General features: G+C 50.0%; 1 protein-coding gene across 3 annotated transcripts in view; it reads left to right on the forward strand.

Moving 5' to 3' along the window:
* Window positions 1–11193: 11193 nt before the first annotated feature.
* Window positions 11194–22816, forward strand: part of RCHY1 (ring finger and CHY zinc finger domain containing 1) — a 146946-nt gene continuing 135323 nt past the window's right edge. For 2 of the 3 annotated variants that reach the window (XM_063916761.1, XM_063916781.1), the window contains exon 1: window positions 11194–11346. In XM_063916761.1, the coding sequence (XP_063772831.1) occupies window positions 11266–11346 (81 nt within the window). In that variant the 5' untranslated portion in view covers window positions 11194–11265. The remainder of the gene's footprint in view (window positions 11347–22816) is intronic. The other variant, XM_063916770.1, reaches the window with a different exon arrangement.

The raw sequence follows: 22816 nt of genomic DNA on the forward strand, positions 1-22816 counted from the left end.
CAGACTCCGTGTCGACATCTGTGTCTGCCATCTGAGTGAGCGGGCGTTTTTGAGCCCCTGATGGCCTTTGAGACGCCTGGGCAGGCGCGGACTGAGAAGCCGGCTGTCCCACAGCTGTTACGTCATCCACCCTTTTATGTAAGGAGTTGACACTGTCGGTTAATACCTTTCACCTAACCATCCACCCTGGTGTCGGCCCCACAGGGGGCGACATCACATTTATCGGCATCTGCTCCGTCACCATATAAGCCTCTTCATTAAACATGTCGACACAGCCGTACCGACACACCGCACACACACAGGGAATGCTCTGACTGAGGACAGGACCCCACAAAGCCCTTTGGGGAGACAGAGAGAGAGTATGCCAGCACACACCAGAGCGCTATATAATGTGGGGATTAACACTATAACTGAGTGAAATTTCCCCAATAGCTGCTTGTATATATAATATTGCGCCTAAATTTAGTGCCCCCCCCTCTCTTTTTAACCCTTTGAGCCTGAAAACTACAGGGGAGAGCCTGGGGAGCTTTCTTCCAGCTGCACTGTGAAGAGAAAATGGCGCCAGTGTGTCTGAGGGAGATAGCTCCGCCCCTTTTTCGCAGACTTTTCTCCCGCTTTTTTCTGGATTCTGGCAGGGGTATTTACCACATATATAGCCTCTGGGGCTATATATTGTGGTATTTTTGCCAGCCAAGGTGTTTCGTCACTGGTGTTTTTATTGCTGCTCAGGGCGCCCCCCCCAAGCGCCCTGCACCCTCAGTGACCGGAGTGTGAAGTGTGTATGAGGAGCAATGGCGCACAGCTGCAGTGCTGTGCGCTACCTTGGTGAAGACTGATGTCTTCTGCCGACGATTTTCCGGACCTCTTCTTGCTTCTGGCTCTGTAAGGGGGACGGCGGCGCGGCTCCGGGACCGAACACCAAGGCTGGGCCTGCGGTCGATCCCTCTGGAGCTAATGGTGTCCAGTAGCCTAAGAAGCCCAAGCTGGCTGCAAGCAGGCAGGTCAGTGGCGTAACTAGAAATTTTTCTCCCCCAAGCCAAAAAATTCTTTGGCGCCCCCCCCCCCCCCCCCCCCCACCGCATAATTGGGAGCAAGAAAGGGATAAATATGCGCGCGCCGTCGGCGCGCGCTGCAAAAAAAGGGCGTGGTTTTGTTGGAATGGGCGTGGTTTTTCATAAAGGGGCGTGGTATTGCAGGAAAAGACTACCTTATACCCCAGTTTTGCAACCTGCACGCCCAGACGTTAGCCACCACAGGAAAGAAAAATAATCCTGATTCATGCCCCTTACATTATTTGTCATTTTTCCTCCTTATAGTAATGCCCAGTATACATTATGCCACATACTGCAATGGCCCTTAGACATTATTCCACACACAATAATGCACATGACACATTATGCCACACACCATAGTGCCCCCGACACATTATGCCACACACCGTAATGCCTGTGACACATTATGCCACACACCGTAATGCCTGTGACACATTATGCCACACACCGTAATGCCCCCGACACATTATGACAGGAATCGCAATGCCCGTTATACATTATGCTATACACTGCAATGCCCCTGATACATTATAGCACATACAATGCCTGTGACACATTATGACACACACCGCAATGACCTTGAGAAATTATACCACAATGCCCGTGATATAGTATACCATACACCGTAATGCCTGTGACACATACCGCAATGCCCTGCCCGTTATACCCTATGCCACACACTGCAATGACCCTGAGACATTATACCACATACCACAATGCCCGTGATATAGTATACCACACACCGTAATGCCTGACACATTATGACACACACCGCAATGTCCGTGATACATTATGCCACACACTGCAATGACCCTGAGACATTATACCACATATCACAATGCCCGCGATATAGTATACCATACACCGTAATGCCTGTGACACATTATGACACACACCGCAATGTCCGTGATACATTATGCCACACACCGTAATGCCCATTACACATTAAGTCCTACAGTAAGGCTTCTAATTACTTTTCAATTACCTTCTCGTTGTCAGGGGTTTCATGCACTGGGTGTCATGCTCGTTGCCAGGTGTTTCATGCACTGGGTGTCATGCTCGTTGTCAGGTGTTTCATGCACTGGGTGTCATGCTCGTTGCTAGGAGGTAGTCCTTGTTGCTAGGGCTGTGCTCCCAGTGCCACATATGACCCCAGTGCCAGATATTCCCCCACGGTGCCAGGTACTCACATGCCCCCGGTGCCAAATATAGCCCCCCCCATGTGCCAGGTACACATATACCCCCCCCCCCCAGTGCCACATATGCCCCCAGTGCCAGATATTCCCCCCCAGTGCCACATATGCCCCCAGTGCCAGATATTCCCCCCGTGCCAGATATGCCGCCAGTGCCATATATTCCCCCCCAGTGCCACATATGCCCCCAGTGCCAGATATTCCCCCAGTGCCAGATATCCCCCCTAGTGCCAGACATCCCCCCCCAGTGCCAGACATCCCCCCCCAGTGCCATATATGCCCCAGTGCCAGACATCCCCCCCCCCAGTGCCAGATATCCCCCCCAGTGCTAGACATCCCCCCCCAGTGCCATATATGCCCCAGTGCCAGACATCCCCCCCAGTGCCATATATGCCCCAGTGCCAGACCCCCCCCCCCAGTGCCAGATATCCCCCCCAGTGCCAGACATCCCCCCCCCCCCGGTGCCAGATATCCCCCCCCCCCAGTGCCATATATGCCCCAGTGCCAGATATCCCCCCTAGTGCCAGACATCTCCCCCCCAGTGCCATATATGCCCCAGTGCCAGACATCCCCCCCCCCCCAGTGCCAGATATCCCCCCCAGTGCCAGACATCCCCCCCCAGTGCCATATATGCCCCAGTGCCAGACACCCCCCCCCAGTGCCAGATATCCCCCCCAGTGCCAGACATCCCCCCCCCAGTGCCATATATGCCCCAGTGCCAGATATCCCCCCTAGTGCCAGACATCTCCCCCCCAGTGCCATATATGCCCCAGTGCCAGACCCCCCCCCCCCCAGTGCCAGATATTCCTCCCAGTGCCGCCGTCGCCGCTGCCGCTTATTGGAGGGACACGGAGGGCACAGATCGCCTCTCCTGTGTCCCTCCTGCTGCATCATCTCCGGCGGCCGCGGGTCTAATAGGGGGAAGTGCCGTCCGTGAGCCAATTAGAGCTCACGGACGGCACTTCCCCCTATTAGACCCGCGGCCGCCGGAGATGATGCAGGAGGGACACAGGAGAGGCACACGCTGTGCCGTCCGTGTCCCTCCAACAAGCGGCGGCGGGAAGGAGAAAGCAGTCTGACATGCGGGCGCTCGTCCGCATGTCAGTCTGCTGTAATCAGTGGCGCCCCCGCAGCCCCTCGTCCCCAAGCCACCGCGAGGACTGCGGGGGCAGTAGTTACGCCACTGAGGCAGGTTCGCTTCTTCTCCCCTTAGTCCCTCGCTGCAGTGAGCCTGTTGCCAGCAGGTCTCACTGAAAATAAAAAACCTAATTCTATACTTTCTTTCTAGAAGCTCAGGAGAGCCCCTAGTGTGCATCCAACCTCGGCCGGGCACAAAATATAACTGAGGCTTGGAGGAGGGTCATAGTGGGAGGAGCCAGTGCACACCAGGTGACCTAAAGCTTTCTTTAGTTGTGCCCAGTCTCCTGCGGAGCCGCTATTCCCCATGGTCCTTACGGAGTTCCCAGCATCCACTAGGACGTCAGAGAAATAATCCTGATTCATGCCCCTTACATTATTTGTCATTTTTCCTCCTTATAGTAATGCCCAGTATACATTATTCCACATACTGCAATGGCCCTTAGACATTATGCCGCACACAATAATGCACATGACACAATATGCACACACCATAATGCCCCCGACACATTATGCCACACACTATAATGCCTGTGACACATTATGACAGGAATCGCAATGCCCGTTATACATTATGCTACACACTGCACTGCCCCTGATACATTATAGCACATACAATGTCTGTGACACATTATGACACACACTGCAATGTCCGTGATACATTATACCACACACTGCAATGCCCGATACATTATAGCACATACAATGCATGTGACACATTATGCCACACACTGCAATGACCTTGAGACATTATACCACAATGCCCGTGATATAATATACCATACACCGTAATGCCTGTGACACATATCGCAATGCCCGTTATACCCTATGCCACACACCGCAATGCCCGTTATATATTATGCCACACTGCAATGACCCTGAGACATTATACCACATACCACAATGCCCGTGATATAGTATACCACACACCGTAATGCCTGACACATTATGACACACACCGCAATGTCCGTGATACATTATGCCACACACTGCAATGACCCTGAGACATTATACCACATATCACAATGCCCGCGATATAGTATACCATACACCGTAATGCCTGTGACACATTATGACACACACCGCAATGTCCGTGATACATTATGCCACACACCGTAATGCCCATTACACATTAAGTCCTACAGTAAGGCTTCTAATTACTTTTCAATTACCTGCTCGTTGTCAGGGGTTTCATGCACTGGGTGTCATGCTCGTTGCCAGGGGTTTCATGCTCTTGGTTCCATGCACGGTGCCAGGGGTTTTCATGCTCAGGGTGTCATGCTCGTTGCCAGGGGTTTCATGCACTGGGTGTCATGCTCGTTGCCAGGGGTTTCATGCACTGGGTGACATGCTCGTTGCCAGGGGTTTCATGCACTGGGTGTCATGCTCGTTGCCAGGGGTTTCATGCACTGGGTGTCATGCTCGTTGCTAGGAGGTAGTCCTTGTTGCTAGGGCTGTGCTCCCAGTGCCACATATGTCCCCAGTGCCAGATATTCCCCCACGGTGCCAGGTACTCACATGCCCCCAGTGCCAAATATAGCCCCCCCACATGTGCCAGGTACACATATACCCCCCCCAGTGCCACATATGCCCCCAGTGCCAGATATTCCCCCACAGTACCACATATGCCCCCAGTGCCAGATATTCCCCCCCCAGTGCTATATATGCCCCCAGTGCCACATATGCCCCCAGTGCCAGATATTCCCCCCCAGTGCCAGATATTCCCCCCCAGTGCCACATATCCCCCCCCCAGTGCCATATATGCCCCCAGTGCCACATATCCCCCCCCAGTGCCATATATGCCCCCAGTGCCAGATATTTCCCCCCCCCCTGCCACATATGTCCCCAGTGCCAGATATTCCCCCCAGTGCCATATATGTCCCCAGTGCCAGATATTAACCCCCCCTCCCTGCCAAATTTGCCCCCAGTGCCAGATATGCCCCCTCAGTGCGTCCCCTTCCCCCCACCCCCCCGCTTCCTCCGCCGCCACCGCCGCTCCCCCGCTCCCCTGCTGTTAGGAGGGACACGGAGGGCACAGCGCACGCCTCCCTGTGTCCCTCCTGGGTCTCCGGCGGCCGCGGGTCACTCTAATAAAGGAAGTGCTCACGAACGGCACTTCCTTTATGAGACCCGCGGCCGCCGGAGGCCCAGGAGGGACACAGGGAGGCGTGCGCTGTGCCCTCCGTGTCCCTCCTAACAGCAGGGGAGGGAACGAGACCGCAGACTGACATGCGGACGCTCGTCCGCATGTCAGTCTGCACTAAATCAATGGCGCCCCCGCAGTCCCTCGCCCCCAAGCCACCGCGAGGGCTGCGGGGGCAGTAGTTACGCCACTGCTCACACACCTCATTTAGTTCGTCAGATGCAGGAAAAACTACTGGTAGTTTTTTCTCACCAAACATAATACCCTTTTTTGTGGTACCTGGGGTATCATCAGAAATGTGTAATACATTTTTCATAGCCTCAATCATATAACGGGTGGATCTATTGGAGGGTACACTCGTCTCATCATCGTCGACACTGGAGTCGGTATCCGTGTCGACATCTGTATCTGTCATCTGAGGTAGCGGGCGTTTTACAGCCCCTGATGACATTTGAGACGCTTGGACAGGCACAAGCTGAGTAGCCGGCTGTCCTATGTCGTCAAACCTTTTATGTAAGGAGCTGACACTGTCACGTAATTCCTTCCATAAGTCCATCCACACTGGTGTCGACCCCGCAGGGGGTGACATCACATTCACAGGCATTTGCTCCGCCTCCACATCATTATCCTCATCATACATGTCGACACAGCAGTACCGACACACAGCAGACACACAGGGAATGCTCTTACAGAGGACAGGACCCCACAAAGCCCTTTGGGGAGACAGAGGGAGAGTATGCCAGCACACACCAGGGCGCTATATAACACAGGGATATCACTATACAGAGTGTTTTCCCCTATAGCTGCCTATATATATATATATATACTGCGCCTAAATTGTGCCCCCCCTCTCTTTTTTACCCTTTCTGTAGTGCAGGACTGCAGGGGAGAGCCAGGGAGCTTCCTTCCAGCGGAACTGTGAGGGAATAATGGCGCCAGTGTGCTGAGGGAGTTGGCTCCGCCCCTTTTTCGGCTGGCTTTCTCCCGCTATTTTATCGTTTCTGGCAGGGGTTAATATACACCTATATAGCCTCTGGGGCTATATATGGTGTTAGTTTTGCCAGCCAAGGTGTTATTATTGCTGCTCAGGGCGCCCCCCCCCCCAGCGCCCTGCACCCATCAGCGACCGCAGTGTGTGGTGTGCATGAGGAGCAATGGCGCACAGCTGCAGTGCTGTGCGCTACCTTGGAGAAGACAGAAGTCTTCAGCCGCCGATTTTCCGGACCACCTTCTTGTTTCTGGCTCTGTAAGGGGGGACGGCGGCGCGGCTCCGGGAACGGACGACGAGGTCGGGTCCTGTGTTCGATCCCTCTGGAGCTAATGGTGTCCAGTAGCCTAAGAAGCCCAAGCTACCACCACTTAGGTAGGTTCGCTTCTTCTCCCCTTAGTCCCTCGTTGCAGTGAGCCTGTTGCCAGCAGGTCTCACTGAAAATAAAAAACCTAAACTATACTTTCTGCTAGGAGCTCAGGAGAGCCCCTAGTGTGCATCCAGCTCAGCCGGGCACAGAAATCTAACTGAGGCTTGGAGGAGGGTCATGGGGGGAGGAGCCAGTGCACACCAGATAGTCCTAAATCTTTCTATAGAGTGCCCAGTCTCCTGCGGAGCCCGTCTATTCCCCATGGTCCTTACGGAGTCCCCAGCATCCACTAGGACGTCAGAGAAATATAAATCATATAAAATGCTTAACGGAAACATTCGCAAATGCATAACATTACATGCTTGTTTACAGAAACATTAAAATTCTAGGGAACGCCTGCGTTTTTCCTGACACTCCAAGAAAATGGGCAGTTACCACCCCCAAAACATCTACTTACTGTCAATCAACCTGCATTCGCCTAGCGACCAAAAAAGACGCTGTTTTCTTTCACAGTTTGACCTTGCTTGTGCGCACTACGATCCGTACACATGCGCAGTCGATCGATAATCGGCCGACTTGCGAAATCGCACAACAGCAATCAGGACTGAATTACCCCCAATAACATGTGTACCTTTTTGGCAGGTACAGTACCTTTTTTTTATGGTCTGTACCGATTTTTTACTCTCCAAACCTCCACTGAAAGTATAGGAAAATGGGCGTGACCACGCCCAGATACCCGTGACCACGCCCCCTTTCCGAATTTGTACCGATTTTTATGTTTAAAATGTTGGAGGTTATGGGGTTAGTGTTATTGCACGTGCTCTGAGTACTGGCTGTGGCTATTACCAGTAGTAACTCAGGCATAGATCACTTGTTGCCTTTATTCCCAAACTACACACACATGTAGATCAGAACCAGGGGCGGAACTCTGCGAGGCAGTGGAGTCGGCTGCCGCTGGGCTCCTGACCTCAAGGGGGCACATCTCCTCCACTGTCTCCCGCTGCCTGACCGCTCACCGCACTGCTGCTGTCTGTGAGGGGAGGAGAGCGCAGCGTGCGCCTGCCCCTCACTCTCCGGCGGCGGCGTCACGCTTCAATTCAGTGCCGGTCCGTGAGTTAATCAGAGCTCGCGGACCGGCATCTAAGGCTGCCGGTCCGCGAGCTTTGATTGGCTCACGGACAGGCTCCCAATTGAAGAGAGACACAGCCGCCGCAGAGTGAGGGGCAGGAGATGTGCACGCTGGCTAAGGGGGTCGTCATGTATATCTGGCACTGGGGACATTGCTGGCACTGTGGGGACATGTATACCTGGCACTGGGGGGCATATCTGGCACTGTGGGGACACTGGCATTGGGGGCATAGCTGGCACTGTGGGGACATATATATCTGGCAATTGGGGGCATATCTGGTACTGTGGGGACACTGGCATTGGGGGCATAGCTGGCACTGTGGGGACATATATATCTGTCACTGGGGGCATTGCTAGCACTGTGGGGACATGTATACCTGGCACTAGGGTCATAGCTGGAACTGGGGAGACATGTATATCTGGCACTGGGGGGCATATCTGGCACTGTGGGGACACTGGCATTGGGGGCATAGCTGGCACTGTGGGACATATATATCTGGCACTTGGGGGACATGTATATCTGGCACTGGGGGCATATCTGGCACTGGGGACACTGGCATTGGGGGCATAGCTGGCACTGTGGGGACATATATATATGGCACTACGGGCATAGCTGGCACTGTGGGAACATATATATCTGGCACTGGGGGCAGACCTGGCACTTTGGGGACATATATATCTGGCACTAGGGGCATAGCTGGCACTGTGGGGGCATATATCTGGAACTGGGGGCATATCTGGCATGGGGGCATATCTGGCACTGGGGGGACATGTATATCTTGCACTGGGGGCAGAGCTGCCACTGTGTGGGGATATGTATATCGTGCACTGGGGCAGAGCTGGCACTGTGTGGGGACATGTATATCTGGCACTGGGGGCATATCTGGCACACTGGGGACACTGCTTTGGGGGCATAGCTGGCACTTTGGGGACATATATATATGGCACTAGGGGCATAGCTGGCACTGTGGGGACATATATATCTGGCACTGGGGGCATATCTGGCACTGGGAGGAAATGTAAATCTGGCACTGGGGGGACATGTATATCTGGCACTGGGGGGACATGTATATCTGGCACTGTGAGGCATATATGTATCTGGCACTGTGGGGCATATATGAATCTGGCACTGTGGGGACATATGTGTATGTGGCACTGTGGGGACATATGTTTCTGGCAGTGTGGAGGCACCCATTTTTTGACATTTTTATATGTATATAGCACTGTACTGGGGCATTATATGTATTTGGCACTGTACAACATGGCTAAAAACGGAGTTATGACACAAGGTCATACTCCTACAAACGTCATAACGAAAGGTGTGCGCAAAATGGGGTGTGGCTTTGTGAAAACTAGGCCACACCCCCATTTTTTACATGCGCGCCTTAGACGCGCACATGATACTGGCTCTTGCCCTTAACTACAGATCTATTCTGGCTCTTTGCCTCTGACTGGTTGGCCACCCCTGTCTAGCATATACAGAGAGCTGGCTGTGGCTACAGCTAGGGGGAGCTCCAGAACGCAGCTCCTGCCAGGCCCTTCCAGATGAGGTGGCCAAGTGATGCTCTCTGTTCTTCCGTTGGGCTGATAGCAGCAGGTAGGCACTGGCAGCACTTGCCTCAAGCTGCACTGTGGGGGTGTGTGTAGTTGGAAAGGGGAGGGGTGCTGGAGGGGTCTTTAATAAATGTTGGCAGCACTGTGTTTTATGTGTGCATGTTTAAGTGAGGTGTGTGTGTGTGTGTGTGTGTGTGTGTGTAACTGAAGGAAGCATGTGTTTGTTTTTGTTTGTGTAAGTGTGTGTTTTTAAGTGAAAGAGGCGTGTGTGCGTGTAAGGGAGACGTGTGTATGCGTGTGTATGTGTATGCAGTGGCGGTTCTTGCCACGGGCAAGCAGGACTTTTGCCCGGGGCGCCGCCTTCCGGAGGGCGCTGGCGCCATCCGGAGGGCGCTGCACCGTGGCAAGATCCGCCACTGCTGCCCGCTGTGTCCCCCGTCCGCCTCCGCTGCCCGCTGCCGTCCCCGTCCTCGGCGCCTCCTGTGAAGGGAACTAGACGCTATGCGTCTAGTTTCCCTTCGTGGAGAGTAACTGCTGAGCGGTGCGCGATGACGTCATCGCGCACCGCACAGCAAAGGTCCTCTCCACGAAGGGAACTAGACGCATAGCGTCTAGTTTCTCTTCGTGGAGAGGACCTTTTGCTGTGCGGTGCGCGATGACGTCATCGCGCACCGCTCAGCATTCAAGCGGCGCTTTCAATGTACAGGGGGCGTGACTCACCACGCCCCCTGTATTAGGCCACGCCCCTTTCCTGCCCGGGGCGCTCTGCGCCCTTGAACCGGCCCTGTGTGTATGTGTGAGAGAGGCATATGTGTGTGTATATGTGTATGTATAAGTGAAAGAGGCATGTTTGTGTGTTTAAGTGAAGGAAGCGTGTGTGTGTGAGTTTAAGTGAAGGAAGCATGTGTAAGTGAGAGGCGTTTGTGTAAGTGAGTGGCGTGTGTGTGAGAGGTGTGTGTGTAAGTGAGAGGCGTGTGTGTAAGTTAGGATTGTGTGAAGGAGGTGTGTGTTTAAGCTAAGAAGGGAGTGTGTAAGTAAGAGGTGTGAGTGTAAGCGAGAGGCATGTGTGTGTTTAAGTGAAAGAGGCGTTTGTGTGTTTTTTATATATATATATATATATATATATATATATATACTGTGTATTGGCACACCACTGCGCCAAAGCATCTACACTGTGACACGCTGGCGGGTGAGGGAGTACTGTAGGTGTGCTATAAAGGTATGCTGGTGTCTATTTTGTTGTGATGACTGACTTGGAGTGCCGTCCACTTTGTATGTGTATCTATATTACTATTTGGAAAGGCACCTGAGCACGCTACTACTGTTCAACATGAGTACCGGATAGCTATATATGAAGGGTGTGTGTATATACAGTATGTAGGGGGGGCACCAACATTTATCATGCCTCCGGGCGACTGGGGCGAACTTACGCCACTGATCAGAACAGTAAAACTGACATGCAGACAGAGACATACTATATAACTATAATACTGTTACACTAATAAACAGTGATTATAACATTGTTGCAGAGACAGTGAATATACATTGCAGCATGCAGAGAGAGCGAGTGTAATATTGGTGCATATAGTGCCAGTGAGCGTAAAAGTAACACAGTCCTGCATGACGACTATCTGTGACACAGCCCTCCCTGCCTCGCAGTCTCCTCCCCGGCCCGGTGTTTCCGCTTCCTCGGGTCACACATGGCTGCTGCAGACTCCGTCTCCGGGGACATGGAGGTGCCGGTGGGCTGCGAGCACTACACGCGGGGCTGTGAGCTGAGGGTGAGGGGCGCGCGGGGGTCGGTACTGGGAGATACTGCAGTCTGGGATACACCGGTGACCGGGGAGAGAGAGAGAGACGCTTGTATTGGATGTGTGTGTGTTACCTGCACTGTGCTAGGCTGCTAGCTACAGTAGCTGTCCCTGTCTCCGCAGCCTCTCACCTCTATGCTGCTATCGTTATGGATTGTTGTGTATACTGAGCAGCAGCTGCCTGCACAGTATGTGGCACTCTGGTCACTGAAGGAAAGTTTTTTTGATTAATGAAATAAGATTGTTAAAATGTATATATTACCTCTAGCTATATTTCACAGTAAAGCTGTTTTTACAGTCACAGTAAATCTATTTTATTAGATGTATATCACATTTGGATATAGTATAATACCTGTAGGTAGGTAGACCATCAAAAAGTCGTCAGTGTTTAAGGCGTATATTCAATTCCTGTGGGATACTTTCCGACGATCCGACAGTTCAGTATTCAATGACTCGGCCAAACTTGACAGGTTTTGGCCACTTCGACAATGGCAACCCTACTTTTTTTAACGTCGGATCGACATTGTTGGAAACGGGGCTAAAACCTGTCGAGTTTGGCCGCACTTCTGTCAAAATATGTGGATTCTGACAAGTTGGGAATTCCCGACTTGTCGGAAAAAAAACAAACCTATTGAATAGGTTGTAACCCCTTCTGACGTAAAAAACAGTCGGAAACTGCTGTCTTTCCGGCAAGATGGCAGTTTCCAACAGGAATTGAATATACCCCTAAGTCGACATGAAATGGTCGACATGCATAAGGACGACATGGTCAGAATGGCTGCTCGGAAATTGTCGACCCATGAAAAGGTCGACATGAGTTTTTTTCATGTGTTTTGGTGTCAGATTTTACCTTCACGTGGAACCCCAATTAGTGTACCACATGGCTCATCACGCTTTGGGCAAGGTGCCTCGCTCTACTGTGCCCAGCACAGGTTACCGTTCCCAATTGTTGGCAACGTGGAAGGTAAAGTATGAAAACGTTGCAAAAAATTCCAAAAAACTCATATCGACCATTTGTACCTGTCTACCTCTTGAATGGTAAACTTATTGACTGTTGACCTATCGCCTGGATACCTTCACAGCTGCACCCTGTGGTGCATATATTATTTGCATATTCATAATGTATAAAGTAGTTCTTTGGGACATATCCAATTGGACAAAAAATTATGCGTACCTTGCAAACAATTTTAAATTTACCAAGGATATGCACGCCTCTCGATACCCATGGTAATGCTTTTAAATGCATATTTACACATTATACATTGCATTTTCAGGCAACTAGCATGTGAAAACAATTTCTAACAGTCACTGTCCATTTTTTTGAAGTTCTATAAACAAAGCATTTAATAATGGAATATATTGTCCTTATTTTAATTCAGTATTGATAAACAAAATAGAAAATGGTGCAGTTACTGATATTTAATGTATGCTGGGACTCAAGACGCTCCAAGGTTGCCTTTCCGGGTTGCTGTATGTTAGTGTAGAAAGCATGTTTGCAATGTTTGTCATTTCTTCAGTGACACGTACTGCATCAGTTAGATTTGCACCAGAATGGGAAAATCCAGCTATTAAATTGTTAGAAAATCTCTACTATTTGGCACCACTTAAGGTTGCTGTGTTCAGGTATTTTGTTTCCATTTTCCTGTCAATGCTGTTCTATTGCAGTAAATACAGTTATTGTACAAGTTTAATTGTTTTGATTTAAAGAGCAAGTTACTACCCAGTAGGGATGGCCATCGGTGGGTTATCCATCGATGGTCACCATTGATGGATAACCTCGATGGTGTAAAACCATCTGGAAGGGATCCACCATCGATGGTCACCCCTGCATTTTAGTACAATGAAATGCGGGCCAATCAGAGCCTGGGGGCATGGCTTCACATGTTTCAGGGGGCGGGGCTAAGCTCCGTACCCTGACGCTTTGAGGGATAAAAATAAAAAAAATATTCGGTAGCACTGAACCATCGATGGTGGGAAACCATCTGGTTCTCCCCCATCGATGGTAAAAGCATTCGACATTGGTCATAGACCATCGATGATTTTGAATCATCGATGGTCGATGGCCATCACTACTACCCAGTACTGTAACTGCCCTCTCAAATTGTATGTATTATTATTATTCTTACTGAATCTTTTATTTATAAGTGTCCACCACACTGTACAATGGGTAAATATAGAAATAACAGAATTACAGAGCATGAGTACTATACATGACGGTAAACTGTAATGTAAGTACAGAGCATTACTGTAACATCACACAGTAGGAAAGAGACAGGGGCACCCTAGGTTGTATAAGGACTAGTTACCAGCCCATTAAAACGGAACAACATAACAGTAATGTCCGCGCCCAAACGTGCAAAATACTTGAATTCCCCCATAGAGGTAAGGAGCAGCGTTAGTTATTTATTATATAGGATGACTAGAACTAGTGAAAATAAGAAAGAATAAATGTGATTACAAACAAATTGCATGCCAGACAGAGGAATTTGGCCTAAGACATGGATGTGAAAACACATTGGTCTATGACTTTTCACAGATTCTGTACAGGGGGGAATTCAATTGTTTTGGGCATCTAAAAATCCTGTCTAAACGGTACTGTCAGTTGTCACTATTTATTTGTCATTTGGCCTCCCATGCACATTGCGCATGTCGCTCGCAATCAGACAGTATTTAGCCACGTAAAATGGCTTAACCCATCTAAACTCCTGCTTTGGGCATCCAAATGCCTGTTTGGACGCCCAAAGTGCCGGGTTTGGACACATTTTTTCTTGGCTGTGAGAGAAAATGTCTTCCGCGGCCGCTGGGCGCCCGAACGGCAGAAAAATGTAATTGCTGCCGCTGGGCGCCCTCTTGTGGCGGCCGCGAAAACCCCCCATTTGAATTGACCCTATGTGTTTTTGTGCAAACATTGAAAGTAGCCCAAATTAAAAAATTGTTGATTAAAAAAAACAACCACGGGGGTCATTAGCAGTCAGGTGAGACCTGGATGATACTGGAGCCTGGATTAATAGCATGTGGAGATGTCGAAAGCCATCTGGGACTAATGTTCCTTTTAGTTGATAGGAGGCCAAGAGTTTTGAGGACGATTACCCCCTTTGGTTTATGTGAAATAATAATGTATGGATAATAGAGCAATTTACAGAAAAAGTAAAGCCACTATTTATATAAATATACAAAACAATCGTAGCATTTATAACTAAATAACTCCAGAATGAACAAAAGCACTGTAGTGGATAGTGCTAAATAGAGGGAGCAAAGAAGAGGGCTAAGAAGGATTACTGTCTAAGAGGGAGGGGTAGGGATGGGCATCGGTACATCTTCCATCGATGGTTGCCATCGATGCATATTTTAGCAGGAACTGTTGATGGTTAGAAAATATTCTACCATCTACCATTGATGGTTCAGGCTATCGAATAGCTGCAAATGCGCAGTACAGACTTTGGGCCTAATTCAGAGTTGATCGCAACAGCAAATTTGTTAGCAGTTGGGCAAAACCATGTGCACTGCAGGGGGGGGGGGGGCAGATATAACATGTGCAGAGAGAGTTAGATTTGGGTGGGGTGTGTTCAAACTGAAATCTAAATTGCAGTGTAAAAATAAAGCAGCCAGTATTTACCTTGCACAGAAACAAAATAACCCACCCAAATCTAACTCTCTCTTCACATGTTCCATCCGTCGCCCCTGCAGTGCACATGGTTTTGGCCAACTGCTAACAAATTTGCTGTTGCGATCAACTCTGAATTACCCCCTTTGCTGGAAAAAGTCAGCACCGGGCAAAACTTCGGCTCCCCTAGCAGCCAATTGTAGTGTGTGCACTGTACTGTTGCAATGGATGTTGTGCCTATGCTTGCACATGCGCACCATGTGCGTCGGCAGCAGATTACTGTACAACAGCGGGGCAGACATAGCTAGCAAGCAAATAAACCATACATTTATTACATACCAGTTGGCAAAGCTCTGTTCCATGTTACCCCATCTTTTAGTTAGCAGCAAACAGCAAATACACATGAACATTGTATGTTCTTCTCTTCAGTGCCTGGTGGTTTCAGACAGAATAAGTTGCAAAGTATCATGGGGATTGTAGTTTCTAGTTTTTTGGGTTTTGGTAGTAACCTCCTTCTTAGTCTCTCTCACTGTATTTCATTTTGGGCACAGAAATTTAGGTCTGCGCCATTTAACTGGAGATAAAAACGAATGCAAGGGTTATGTCAGTAGCTATAACAAAATGGCACCTCTGATGGAGACACATTGATGTACCATACATAGAACTCTGAGTCTGTCGTGACCCACTCTCACCCTTCATTGCATGATTGCAGTGCAGACTCGTCATCGTAGCAGCACCACCACCAATAACCACCCCACCACCGGGACAGCAGCTGACCGAGGTGGGTCGGGTGGCTCAGAGCATAGACAGTGTCAATGTGTCAACTAGTCAGTGTCAGTTGTCAATAACGAGTCTCGAAGTCCCACCTAAACTAAATGCTGCCACTGAGACCACACATGCCCCCACACATTACATTTTATGCAGGACAAGATACAATGCAAGTACAAGTAGCCTTCGTGCCTGCCTGTGAACTTCAAGAGGGATATAGTGGGCGGGAAGAGACAGACAGGGCGGGTCTACTCTTTTCAGCTCTGACTGACAGCTTGCATAACAGCAACTGCAGTTACTCGACTCAACACACACAGAGTTTTTCTGATTATTAATTGACATAACTTGCCCAAAAGTCTGTATGCTGCCTTGATGTTTAATGGCAGTACACCACCGATTTTCCGGCAACCGATGATCCGGAACCTCTTTTAATCCGGACAATTTTGATTTGTCCGGATTAAAGGGGGTTAGGGACATCCTTTAATCCGGAACATTTTCTGCGCATGGGCGTAACACGCAATACGCGCAAGTGTCAGTGGGTACCGCTTCCACGGACACTGCAGGTGACACAGCAAGCATCAGTGGGGCTGTTATGGCGTCCAAGGTCACAGCAAGTACCGCACATGGGCGGAAGACACAGCGCGCACAAGTGTCAGTGAGTACAGCTTCTGAGGGCACTGCAGGTGACACAGCAAGCATCAGTGGGGCTGTTATGGCGTCCAAGGTCACAGCAAGTAACGCATATTATACTGTAGCATATATTTTACTATTTATCGCTTTAGAAATGTTCTGAAGGTGCAAAATTAGTTTCCACCATTAATCCGGCAAAATCGATAATCCGGCACGGCACTGGAACCGAGGATGCCGGAAAATCGGTGGTGTACCTGTATAATAAAAAAAAATTGCCATCGGCTCCCACCATCGATAGCTTGAAACCATTTGAACTTCCACCATCGATGGCAAAACTATTGCATACTTGGGCCCAACCATCGATGATTCAAGAACATCGATGGTCGATAGCCCTCCCTAGGGAGGGGAGTAACCAGGAAGATGAGCAGGGACAAGAGGATAGGGGGTGGTCAGTGGTGCTAAGTTTTTTGTTGGCTGACAGGCTTGTATGAAGTAATGAGTCTTGATGAATCATTTGAAGTCATGAAAGCTAGCAGGAAGTCTGATTGATGAAGTGAGTTTCAGAGTGCAGGGTCAGCACAGGAGAAATCTTGGAAGCAAGGACAGTGGAGGAGCAGAGAGGACAGGAGTGAGTGTAAACAGAAATGAGACCAGGAGTGGAGTGATTGAGGCTTTATAGAGCATATTCAATTATCTGCTGGGTTTACTCCACAGCTAATTGATCACGCAGCGCAGAGAAAAGCTATTCAATTAATTAGCCTTTTTTCTCTAACGTCCTAGTGGATGCTGGGGACTCCGAAAGGACCATGGGGAATAGCGGCTCCGCAGGAGACTGGGCACAAAAGTAAAAAGCTTTAGGACTACCTGGTGTGCACTGGCTCTTCCCCCTATGACCCTCCTCCAAGCCTCAGTTAAGATTTTGTGCCCGAACGAGAAGGGTGCAATCTAGGTGGCTCTCCTGAGCTGCTTAGAGTAAAAGTTTAAATAGGTTTTTTTATTTTCAGTGAGACCTGCTGGCAACAGGCTCACTGCATCGAGGGACTAAGGGGAGAAGAAGCGAACTCACCTGCGTGCAGAGTGGATTGGGCTTCTTAGGCTACTGGACATTAGCTCCAGAGGGACGATCACAGGCCCAGCCATGGATGGGTCCCGGAGCCGCGCCGCCGTCCCCCTTACAGAGCCAGAAGACTGAAGAGGTCCGGAAAATCGGCGGCAGAAGACGTCCTGTCTTCACTAAGGTAGCGCACAGCACCAAGATGAGCCCACCTTCCTTGTGGAGTGGGCATTTACAGATTTTTGGCTGTGGCAGGCCTGCCACAGAATGTGCAAGCTGAATTGTACTACAAATCCAACGAGCAATAGTCTGCTTAGAAGCAGGAGCACCCAGCTTGTTGGGTGCATACAGGATAAACAGCGAGTCAGATTTCCTGACTCCAGCCGTCCTGGAAACATATATTTTCAGGGCCCTGACAACGTCTAGCAACTTGGAGGCCTCCAAGTCCCTAGTAGCCGCAGGCACCACAAATAGGTTGGTTCAGGTGAAACGCTGAAACCACCTTGGGGAGAAACTGAGGACGAGTCCTCAATTCCGCCCTGTCCGAATGGAAAATCAGATAAGGGCTTTTTCAGGATAAAGCCGCCAATTCTGACACGCGCCTGGCCCAGGCCAGGGCCAACAGCATGACCACTTTTCATGTGAGATATTTTAGCTCCACAGATTTAAGTGGTTCAAACCAATGTGACTTTTGGAACCCAAACTACATTGAGATCCCAAGTGCCACTGGAGGCACAAAAGGAGGCTGTATATGCAGTACCCCTTTTACAAACGTCTGAACTTCAGGAACAGAAGCCAGTTCTTTTTGGAAGAAAATTGACAGGGCCGAAATTTGAACCTTAATGGACCCCAATTTCAGGCCCATAGACACTCCTGTTTGCAGGAAATGTAGGAATCGACCCAGTTGAATTTCCTCCGTCGGGCCTTACTGGCCTCGCACCACGCAACATATTTTCGCCAATTGCGGTGATAATGTTTTTGCGGTTACATCCTTCCTGGCTTTGATCAGGATAGGGATGACTTCATCCGGAATGCCTTTTTTTCTTCAGGATCCGGCGTTCAACCGCCATGCCGTCAAACGCAGCCGCGGTTAGTCTTGGAACAGACAGGGTCCTTGCTGGAGCAGGTCCCTTCTTAGAGGTAGAGGCCACGGATCCTCCGTGAGCATCTCTTGAAGTTCCGGTTACCAAGTCCTTCTTGGCCAATCCGGAACCACGAATATAGTGCTTACTCCTCTCCATCTTATCAATCTCAGTACCTTGGGTATGAGAGGCAGAGGAGGGAACACATACCCTGACTGGTACACCCACGGTGTTACCAGAGCGTCTACAGCTTATTGCCTGAGGGTCCCTGGACCTGGCGCAATACCTGTCGAGTTTTTAATCATGTGGAAGACTTCTGGGTGAAGTCCCCACTCTCCCGGGTGGAGGTCGTGCTGAGGAAGTCTGCTTCCCAGTTGTCCACTCCCGGAATGAATACTGCTGACAGTGCTATCACATGATTTTCCGCCCAGCGAAGAATCCTTGCAGCTTCTGCCATTGCCCTCCTGCTTCTTGTGCCACCCTGTCTGTTTACGTGGGTGACTGCCGTGATGTTGTCCGACTGGATCAACACCGGCTGACCTTGAAGCAGAGGTCTTGCTAAGCTTAGAGCATTGTAAATGTCCCTTAGCTTCAGGATATTTATGTGAAGTGATGTCTCCAGGCTTGACCATAAGCCCTGGATATTCCTTCCCTGTGTGACTGCTCCCCAGCCTCGCAGGCTGGCATCCGTGGTCACCAGGACCCAGTCCTGAATGCCTAATCTGCGGCCCTCTAGAAGATGAGCACTCTGCAACCACCACATGAGGGACACCCTTGTCCTTGGTGACAGGGTTATCCGCTAATGCATCTGAAGATGCGACCCGGACCATTTGTCCAGCAGGTCCCACTGGAAAGTTCTTGCGTGGAATCTGCCGAATGGGATTGCTTCGTAGGAAGCCACCATTTTACCCAGAACCCTTGTGCATTGATGCACTGAGACTTGGCTCGGTTTTAGGAGGTTCCTGACTAGCTCGGATAACTCCCTGGCTTTTTCCTCCGGGAGAAACACCTTTTTCTGGACTGTGTCCAGGATCATCCCTAGGAACAGAAGACACGTCGTCGGAACCAGGTGCGATTTTGGAATATTGAGAATCCAATCGTGCTGCCGCAACACTACCTGAGATAGTGCTACACCGACCTCCAACTGTTCCCTGGATCTTACCCTTATCAGGGAATTGTCCAAGTAAGGGATAACTAAAATTCCCTTCCTTCGAAGGAATATCATCATTTCGGCCATTACCTTGGTAAAGACCCGGGGTGCCGTGGACCATCCATACGGCAGCGTCTGAACTGATAGTGACAGTTCTGTACCATAAACCTGAGGTACCCTTGGTGAGAAGGGTAAATTTTTACATGAAGGTAAGCATCCTTGATGTCCCGAGACATCATGTAGTCCCCTTCTTCCAGGTTCGCAATCACTGCTCTGAGTGACTCAATCTTGAATTTGAACCTCTTTATGTAAGTGTTCAAAGATTTTAGATTTAGAATCGGTCTCACCGAGCCGTCCGGCTTCGGTACCACAACAGTGTGGAATAATACCCCGTTCCCTGTTGCAGGAGGGGTATCTTGATTATCACCTGCTGGGAATACAGCTTGTGAATGGCTTCCAAAACTGTCTCCCTGTCAGAAGGAGACATCGGTAAAGCCGACTTTAGGAAACGGCGAGGGGGAGACGTCTCGAATTCTAATTTGTACCCCTGAGATATCACCTGAAGGATCCAGGGGTCTACTTGCGAGTGAGCCCACTGCGCGCTGAAATTCATTGAGACGGGCCCCCACCGTGCCTGATTCTGCTTGTAAAGCCCCAGCGTATACTGAGGGCTTGGCAGAGGCGGGAGAGGGTTTCTGTTCCTGGGAACTGGCTGATTTCTGCAGCCTTTTTCCTCTCCCTCTGTCACGGGGCAGAAATGAGGAACCTTTTGCCCGCTTGTCTACGAAAAGACTGCGCCTGATAATACGGCGTCTTCTCATGTTGAGAGGCGACCTGGGGTACAAACGTGGAATTCCCAGCTGTTGCCGTGGCCACCAGGTCTGAAAGACCGACCCCAAATAACTCCTCCCCTTAATAAAGCAATACTTCCAAATGCCGTTTGGAATACGCATCACCTGACCACTGACGTGTCCATAACCCTCTACTGGTAGAAATGGACAACGCACTTAGACTTGATGCCAGTCGGCAAATATTCCGCTGTGCATCACGCATATATAGAAATGCATCTTTTAAATACTCTATAGGCAAAAATACTGTCCCTATCTAGGGTATCAATATTTTCAGTCAGGGAATCCGACCACGCCAACCCAGCACTGCACATCCAGGCTGAGGCGATTGCTGGTCGCAGTATAACACCAGTATGTGTGTAAATACCTTTTAGGATACCCTCCTGCTTTCTATCAGCAGGATCCTTAAGGGCGGCCATCTCAGGCGAAGGTAGAGCCCTTACAAGCGTGTGAGCGCTTTATCCACCCTAGGGGGCGTTTCCCAACGCACCCTAACCTCTGGCGGGAAAGGATATAATGCCAATAACAACATTTTAGAAATTATCAGTTGTTATCGGGGGAAACCCACGCATCATCACACACCTCATTTAATTTCTCAGATTCAGGAAAACTACAGGTAGTTTTTCCTCACCGAACATAATACCCCTTTTTGGTGGTACTCGTATTATCAGAAATGTGTAAAACATTTTTCATTGCCTCAATCATGTAACGTGTGGCCCTACTGGAAGTCACATTTGTCTCTTCACCATCGACACTGGAGTCCGTATCCGTGTCGGCGTCTATATCTGCCATCTGAGGTAACGGGCGCTTTAGAGCCCCTGACGGCCTATGAGACGTCTGGACAGGCACAAGCTGAGTAGCCGGCTGTCTCATGTCAACCACTGTCTTTTATACAGAGCTGACACTGTCACGTAATTCCTTCCAACAGTTCATCCACTCAGGTGTCGACCCCATAGGGGGTGACATCACTATTACAGGCAATCTGCTCCGTCTCCACATCATTTTTCTCCTCATACATGTCGACACAAAAGTACCGACATACAGCACACATACAGGGAATGCTCTGATAGAGGACAGGACCCCACTAGCCCTTTGGGGAGACAGAGGGAGAGTTTGCCAGCACACACCAGAGCGCTATATATATACAGGGATAACCTTATATAAGTGTTTTTCCCCTTATAGCTGCTGTATAGTTAATACTGCGCCTAATTAGTGCCCCCCTCTCTTTTTTAACCCTTTCTGTAGTGTAGTGACTGCAGGGGAGAGCCAGGGAGCTTCCCTCCAACGGAGCTGTGAGGGAAAATGGCGCCAGTGTGCTGAGGAGATAGGCTCCGCCCCCTTATCGGCGGCCTTATCACCCGTTTTTCTATGTATTCTGGCAGGGGTTAAATGCATCCATATAGCCCAGGAGCTATATGTGATGCATTTCTTTTGCCATCCAAGGTGTTTTTATTGCGTCTCAGGGCGCCCCCCCCAGCGCCCTGCACCCTCAGTGACCGAAGTGTGAAGTGTGCTGAGAGCAATGGCGCACAGCTGCAGTGCTGTGCGCTACCTTGTTGAAGACAGGACGTCTTCTGCCGCCGATTTTCCGGACCTCTTCTGCCTTCTGGCTCTGTAAGGGGGCCGGCGGCGCGGCTCTGGGACCCATCCAAGCTGGGCCTGTGATCGTCCCTCTGGAGCTAATGTCCAGTAGCCTAAGAAGCCCAATCCACTCTGCACGCAGGTGAGTTCGCTTCTTCTCCCCTTAGTCCCTCGATGCAGTGAGCCTGTTGCCAGCAGGTCTCACTGAAAATAAAAAACCTAATCTAAAACTTTCACTAAGAAGCTCAGGAGAGCCCCTAGTGTGCACCCTTCTCGTTCGGGCACAGAGATCTAACTGAGGCTTGGAGGAGGGTCATAGGGGGAGGAGCCAGTGCACACCAGATAGTCCTAAAGCTTTCTTTAGATGTGCCCAGTCTCCTGCGGAGCCGCTATTCCCCATGGTCCTTACGGAGTCCCCAGCATCCACTTAGGACGTTAGAGAAAACACTTATATAAGGTTATCCCTGTATATATATAGCGCTCTGGTGTGTGCTGGCAAACTCTCCCTCTGTCTCCCCAAAGGGCTAGTGGGGTCCTGTCCTCTATCAGAGCATTCCCTGTGTGTGTGCTGTGTGTCGGTACGTTGTGTCGACATGTATGAGGAGGAAAATGGTGTGGAGGCGGAGCAATTGCCTGTGTTAGTGATGTCACCCCCTAGGGAGTCGACACCTGACTGGATGGTCTTATGGAAAGAATTACGTGATAGTGTCAGCACTTTACAAA

This window comes from Pseudophryne corroboree, chromosome 1 (assembly GCF_028390025.1).
Source record: "Pseudophryne corroboree isolate aPseCor3 chromosome 1, aPseCor3.hap2, whole genome shotgun sequence".
Taxonomy (NCBI): Eukaryota; Metazoa; Chordata; class Amphibia; order Anura; family Myobatrachidae; genus Pseudophryne; species Pseudophryne corroboree.